General features: G+C 23.2%; 1 protein-coding gene across 2 annotated transcripts in view; it reads right to left on the bottom strand.

Moving 5' to 3' along the window:
• LOC117181649 (MOB kinase activator-like 1) overlaps positions 1–7,921 on the bottom strand; it is a 38,634-nt gene that overhangs the window by 6,048 nt on the left and 24,665 nt on the right. For both annotated transcript variants that reach the window (XM_033374545.1, XM_033374544.1), the window contains exons 3-4: positions 6,592–6,819; positions 1,763–1,926 (exon numbers count right to left, since the gene is read on the bottom strand). In XM_033374545.1, coding sequence (XP_033230436.1) covers positions 1,763–1,926; positions 6,592–6,819 — 392 coding nt within the window. The remainder of the gene's footprint in view (positions 1–1,762; positions 1,927–6,591; positions 6,820–7,921) is intronic.

Raw genomic sequence — 7,921 nt, 5'->3', positions numbered from 1 at the left:
AAATTGTTTTTTTTTTTTTTTTTTATTGAAATTTTATCTTTTTGGTAGAAAATTTAATTACTTGGCTAAAAGTTCAACTATTTTGTTAAAAATATTATGTTGTTTAATATTTATCAATTAAGTTGAAGATTAAATTATTGGGCTAAAAATGAACTTTCTTGTCGAAATTTCAACATTTTGGCTCAATTGTTTTTTGTTTTAACGGAAATATAATTATTAGTTGAAAAATAAACTATTTTGTTGAAAATTTGTATTTTTTGGACGAATTCAACTGTTTTTAATTTTAAACTAAATACATTGAGGATTCATAATTTTAATTAAAAATTCGTTTTTGTTAGAAAAGTCTACTTAGTATTATACTTTTGATTGTGAATCCATTGTTTTTGTTTAACAATTTTATTATTTGGCTGCAAATTTAATTATTTTGTTGAAAATTCAACAATGTTGTTAAAAAATGATCTTTTTTGGTTTGAAAACTCAACTGTTTTTGTAGGAAAATCAAATAATTGGTTGAAACTTGACTTTTTTGTTTCAAATTTATAATTTCGATTTGAAAATTCAACTATTTGTTGAAAAATAACCTGTTTTGGTTAAAGATTCAACTTTTTAAAATTAAAATACGTCTTTTTTAATGAATTGAACTATTTTTAATTTAAAACAAGTATATATGTGATTCATAATTTTATTGAAAAATTCATATATTTTTATAAAAAATTATTTTCTTGGTTAGTAGAAAATTCAAATATTTTGTTTAAAATTTGTCGTTTTCCTTTGAAAATTCATCTCTTTAGGTAGAAATTTAATATTTTTTTATAAAAATAAAGAAAATAGTAAAGATTCATAATTTTATTTGAAATTTCAACTGCTTGACTAAAAGTTGAACTGCTTTGTTAAAAATTCTTCTTTTTTTTTTATTGAAGATTCTTTTTTTTTGGATTGAAAATTGAATTTTTTTTATAGAAAACGTACCTATTTTGATAAACATTTATTTTTTGTTGAGCATTCATATTTTCGGTTTGAAAATTCAACTGTTTTCTATCAAATTCGTGTTTTTGGATTGGGAGTTCAACAATATCGTTGAAAAGTCCACTTTTTTAAAAGAATTAGACAGTTTTTGATTTAAAATCAAAATATTTTTTGTTTGAAATATCAACTCTTACATTTTTAGTATTTTTTGGCCGAAATTCTATTTTTTCTTTTTTGTTGAAAATGCAATATGCTCACTTTAAATATTTAGAGTTGGAAGCATTTCAATTTGAATTTAATATCACTATTTATAATATTTATAATATTTCTATTTATGATTTTTCCAGAACAAATCGAAACTTGTAAAAAGGGGAGAGGGAGGAAAATTTGAGTTCAAAATTCTCCATTTTAGATATTTTAGGGAATTTTAACAATTTTAAGGGGAAAAGGGACGGACTGTGATCCTTGTAATTATTTTTCATTCATTTAATCTATTTTTTGTAATTTTTTCTGGCAATCCAGACTGAATCCTTCAAATTTGTAAGGATCTGGGTCCAAATCTGAAACATTTAATTTCTTAAGGGCTCAGATCAAAGACCCTTACAGTCTCAAATTTCCAGCCTCGGGAAAATTTTTAAATTATCAAATAAATTAAAATAAAACAAAATATTTTTTTTTAATAAAATAAATTTTTTTAAATAAAATAAAATAAAATAATATAAAATTAAATTAAATAAAATTAAATAGAATAAAATAAAATATATAATTTAGATTTTAAAGATCCGAATTGACTCACCTGCACAAAAAATATGAAATGCTTGAATGACGTATTTAAATGCGCTTCTTCGCCGAGTTGGACAACCTCGCTGAAATGCTGATGATAAATGTGTGCGTAGACTCTAAAAAGTCGCTTCAGTATTGTCTTCGCAATTGAATGGAAATTTTTCGGAAAAGGTACTCCTGCAGAAGAAAGAAAAGTTTGAGAACAATTCTAGGGGCCGTTTTTATATCAAAGAACACTCTTGACGTCATTTTGGGGCTAAAATATATTATTTTCAAAGACCAAATATGTTTTTTCATAGCAAACAAAATTTTCATAAACTTAGGATTACTCGAAGATTCAGGTCTTATACATACACAAAAAACGAAAATTTTCTTTGAGGCAGCTTGTAGTGGAATCTTCATTCAAATTTTACAAAAGTAAACGGAAGATTTTACGAAATTTTCACATACTTTTTTATTTAACGGAGCCGTAAATTTAAGAAAGTTATATAACTAAATTTTTTATAAAATTACGAAATTGTAAGAAAATTATCGTAAGTTTACCTTAAATTACGAAAAAAGTTAAATAATTTTCAGTAGATTTCTAATTATTACCGGGGACTCCGAAGGATTTCAAGAAATTGTGAAATTTATTATTTCAAATAATTTGCAGAGATTTCAAATGATTTTTGAGTATTTCCAAAGATTTCTTGGAATGTTTTTTTTAAAGAACTTTAATAGTTTAATTTGATTTATATTTGAAGTATTTTAAGATTTTCTAAACATTTCCTAGCATTTCAACTGATTTCAAAGAATTTTGTAGGATTTCTAAAGATTTCAGGGATTTGAACTTTTTTTAATTTTGATAAATATGAAACGATTTCTACTTCTTTTAATGGATTTTGACGATTTCCAAAGATTTGAAGGGGTTACAAATGATTCCAAAATATTTAAGGATCTGTAAAGAATTTTGTTAGATTTTAAAATATTTCAAGGACTTTCACAATATTTAAAGAATTTTATTGAATGTCCAAGGATTTTTAATTTATATTCAAGCGATTTCAAATAATTTATAGAGAGCGTTACGAAATAAATTGAATTTTATTTCAAGAAATTTCTGCGGATTTCAATATTTAAAGAGATATAAAGAAATCTAAAAAACAAAAATTTTCATGAAATCTTTTGCATTGATTTGAAATTATTAAGAAATTTGAAATATTTTTAAATTTTCTAAAAAAATTTTAATCTTTTAAAATCTTTGAAATGTTCTGAAATCTTTGATGTTTTGAAATTCTTGTATTTTTAATAAACCCTTTTAATCTTATGAAATCTACTCAGATTTATTATAATCTTTGGAACTTGTTTACTTTGTGAAATGTTTTGTATTCATTTAAAATCATTAAAATTTTTGAAATCTTTGTGAAATGTTTGGAAATCTTCTTCAATTTATTAAAACCTTTTGACATTATTTTTAATCTTTTAAATATGGTGCAATGTACCCTTTTTTAAATCTTTAAAATTATAGAAATCTTTTAAAACCCTTATAAATTCTTTGTGAAATTTTCTGAAAGCTTCTCAAATTTATTTAAACATTTTTAAATTATTTAAAATCTTTGAAATCTGGTGCACTGCACCCTTTTTAAAATTTCAAAAATCCTTGAAATCTTTTCAAAGTTTAAAAATCTTTGTAAAATAATCGAAATCTTTAAAATCTTGTCTACACGCCCTTTCAAATACTTCAAATTTGCAAGGTGTCCAGTGATTCTTAGAAACGAATTTCAAGGTCTTTTCCAGATTTTTTTCGATTAAATAATTTAGTTTAATTTTTAATTCATTTCAATTCAATAATAATAATTTTATTAAATTAAATAATGAAATAACCGTTTGTGATATTTGTGAAAAAATTCCATTTTATTTTTGATTAGCTCAAATTTTTGAAAGAAAGCAGAATCATAAATAAACAAATTCTTAATTTTTTGCGAACATTAATCGTCTTTAAAATTCTTGAAATCTTTGTGAATTCGTTGAATTTTCTTGAAATACTTAAAATCTTGGTGAAATCTTGAAATTTGGGTGAAATCATGTGGAATCTTTTTAAATTTTTGTAAAATATTTGAAATTCTTGAAATCTGAAATTTTTTGATATTTTTGAAATATTTTTGAAAGCTTTCTTTAATTTTTGGTTTTAATTAATTTAACATCTTTGAAATAATATTTTCGAAATCCTTCGTATCCATTTGAAATCATTGAAATATTAAAAATCGTTTAAAATCATCGAAATGTTTTTAAATCTTTGAAATCTGGTGTTGAATATAAAAAAATATAATAATTTAACATTCTATATTAGCGAAGACAAAATTAAAAACGTAATTATTATTTAATGAGCAAAAGATAAATTATACAGGAAGGCCGTTTTAATCGGAAAAAAAATTCCCGATCATTTCCCGGTTTTTCCCGGTTCGCAAACATTTTTCACAGCCAATGAAACTTAAAAAATAAAACTGTATTCTAAACATTTTTCCACATAAAGTAATAAACAATAAACAACAAATTAAATCATTAAAAAAGTTAACACTTGAATTCCAAACTTGTAAAATTGAAGTTTAAAAGTTTTCAATTAAAAAATTGTGTATTCAAATGCTCAAAAATGTACACGTACCAAATGGAAGGTACCAGCACTTTTCAATTTAAAAATGTTAAATAAAATTCAAATAAACAATTAAAGAATCGAGCAATGAACTTTAAAATTTTTCAAAATTATATTATTTTAAATAATTTTAAACTCTACACATTAAAAATTGAAAAATAATTTTTTTAACTTAACAGTTATTAAATTCTTTTTACTTTAAATAGTGTAGGCATCCTTTAAAAGATTTAAAATTTTATTTCAAAATATTGAGAAATCTAGAAGTGGTATAAAATTTTTCCAAATTCAAAATAATTTTTGAATTTTCTTTTTTCAACTTTTAAATATATTTCAAAATGAACTGAATTTTTTCTATAACTTTTAGAAAATCATGCAAATTAAAAAAATTTAATTTGAATTTATAAATAATAATGGAACGCTTATTATTTGTAAAAATATTAAAGTAATTTTAAGAGATATTTAGAAGTTTTAAAAAGATTCGAATTAAATTTATAACTTGAAATAATTTCAAATACTTACAGCTGAATTTAAAATAAAATGTAGATTTTTGCAGATTTCAAACAAAAAATTTAGAATTTTTTTTTTAAATTGTGAAAGACTTGAAAAGAATAAAAAAATTCCTTAAGATTCTTAGGAAAATTTAAAATGATTTTTCACTTTGCAAAATTATTGTAACAGAAAGTATAAGAAGATTTTAAGGATTTAAAAAATTATCAAAGAAGAACATAGAAGATTTAAAGGATATTTTTTAATTTGCAGGATTTTCAAAACTTGTAGGAAAATTTCGATTAATTTTAAAATATATTTAGACGTTCTGAAAAAAATGTTAACACACTTCGTTTAAATTACTTGAAATAATTTCAAGTTTTTAATTAATTTTGAATCTCTTCAAAATTTCTAAATATCTCTTAAAATTTCTCCAATTTTTTCTACAAATAATAAGTGTTCCATTATTATTTATAAATTCAAATTAAATTTTTTTTTATTTGTAATATTTTCTAAAAGTTATAGAAAAAATTCAATTCATTTTGAAATATATTTAAATAATCAAAAAAAACTTCAAAAATTATTTTGAAATTTAACAATTTCACTTATAAATTAAAGACTTTTTAAATAGAATAATTAAAATTGCAACGCTAAAAGTTTAAAAGTTCTTCGAAAATCTAAAGATTCAAAGCTTTCTAATAATTAAATAGTTTAGACTCAAAATATTTTTAATTTAATTAAGACCTTTAATTATGACTGTATTATTATGGATTTATTTTTAAGTAAAACGAAGGTTTACATTTTTTAATGGCTGACAAAAATTAATAGAAATAATATGTTAATACATTTGTTTATTAAATTTAATACAATAAATAATTTTAAAGAAGACTTGAAACTCTGAATTAAAAATATATTAATAATATATTAATTATTTAAATCTTCAGAACTGCAATTTAATTATTTAAAAACGGTTAAAATCGAACTTTGGCAGATTATTCTTCTGAAAATTTGTGAAATTCCCGGTCCGGCGACCACCTTGTTTTTTATAAAAAAAATCTTCGATTTTAAAAACTTCTAATTTTTTATTCTTTAAGGCTTTAAAGCTGCATTTTAAAATTCTTTAAATTAGAGTATATGCTTTTAAAAATTAAAAATCTAAAATGGAAAATTTTTACAGTAATATATTTTCGAATTAGGCATTCGAAACTGAATGATATAATAATTTAAAAAATCACAATTTGAAAAAATATTATAAAAAACGGTTGAAATAAAATTTGGACAAAATTTGTATTCTAAAAATTTTGTAAAATTTCCGGTCAAAAAATAAATTTACTGTCATTTCCCGGTTTTTCCCGGTCTCATAAAATTCCCGGTCATTTCCCGGTCCAGCGGTCACCCTGTTATATCTTGATGAATAAAAAACTTTTCAGTAGCAAGATATCTTCTAAACGAGAAGTTTTTTTCACAATAGACTAAAATATTTATATTATTTTTCGCATTTCAATCGAACAACTGTAAAAAAAGGTTGTCAAGGTTCTCGTGAAAAATTCAAAGAGATTTCCGGGTTTTCTAGGTTTAAAAAAAAAAGAAATCAAAGAGAATTCCAGATTTTCAAGGACGCTGGATTCCCTGAAAAAATTCCGTGACATCACCAGCGTCAAACTGCCCGATTTCATATGAAAAATAGAAAGATCCGATCATAAAATAAACTAAACTCAAGTCTCTCTCACCAATTTTGGAAGGAAAAAGAGTTTCATCGTCCAACTGATCCTGCACCCACGTCATCAAATAATCAATATACTTGGGCGCTGAACACTTTATTGGTTTTTTCACAGTGTGACCATCTGCCCAGTGGTATTCATATTTTGGTCCCGCCGACATGATTGGACAACTTTCTTCTGTGCAGAATTCAGTGATTGTGCCATACAACATGTTGATTTGATTGAAAAAATCAACAGCTACAAGGAAGAGGAAAGAAATATTCAATGTTTAGATAATAAAGAAGGGAAAAAAGAAAACAATCAGTGATTAATAAAAGAATAATCAGAGTGTCTAATCGACGGATTGTTTTCAATTTTCGGTTTTCTCCTAATCAATTTAAAAGAGTTCATAAGAACAGGCCTCGGACTCATTTTGGAGATAAAAAATACTGTAAATAGTGTCGAAAAATGTAAAAAATAGTGTCAAAATACTGTCGCAACATTTTTTCATTATTAAAAATAAAATTCAATGTTTATTTGAAATATTTTTCCTTGTCTATAAATAATCATGATTCCTATTTGTTTACCGCAGGCTACAAGTCTTTCCCCCTTTCCCATTTGTCCATTTAAATTCGAATTGAAGTGATAGAACCTAATCAGAAAATCCAACTATATTTGGTTGAAAGCTTCTGCTTTTTGATTGAAAAGTCTGCCATAAAAATTTTCATTAATAATTCATCTGTTTTATTTCAAAGCTTTATTATTTGCTCTTTAATTAAATTATTTGTTTGAAAATTTAACATTTTTTCGTAAAAAGTCCTACTTCTTGGTTAAAAATTCAACATTTTTGTTCAAAAGTCATCTTTTTGGCTTCACAATTCAACATTTTGATTAAAATTTAGTTTCTTTCTTAACAAAAATATTTTTTTTATTGAAAATTCGACTATTTTTTTAACATTTATCTTTTGGGTTTGATAATCTATCTCTTTGTGTACAAAATATCAACTTTTTTGGTGTTAAATGTAACTGTCTGATAAAAAATTGATCTGTTTATCTTGAAAAAAAAACTTGCTGTTAAAAATTCACATTTTTGAGTTGAAAATTAAACTGGTTTGTAAATTTTGTTCGTATTTTCGGCTCCAAAAGTAAACAATTTGGAAGAGAATTTAACTATCTGGTCCAAAATGCAATTGTTTGGTTGAAAATTGATCTGAATAAAAATTCATACTTTTAGATTAAAAATTCAACTCTTTGGTTTAAAGTTGAACTACTTTCTTAAAAGTTATTTTTTTCGTTAACATTTTTTTTCTTAGTTAAAACTATCGTTTTTTTAATATATTTTTTTTTGGTCAAAATCATT

Source organism: Belonocnema kinseyi, chromosome 10 (assembly GCF_010883055.1).
Source record: "Belonocnema kinseyi isolate 2016_QV_RU_SX_M_011 chromosome 10, B_treatae_v1, whole genome shotgun sequence".
In the NCBI taxonomy this organism is placed as follows: Eukaryota; Metazoa; Arthropoda; class Insecta; order Hymenoptera; family Cynipidae; genus Belonocnema; species Belonocnema kinseyi.
The sequence above is the reverse complement of the archived record's forward strand: the minus strand, read 5'-3'. Positions and strand labels throughout refer to the sequence as shown.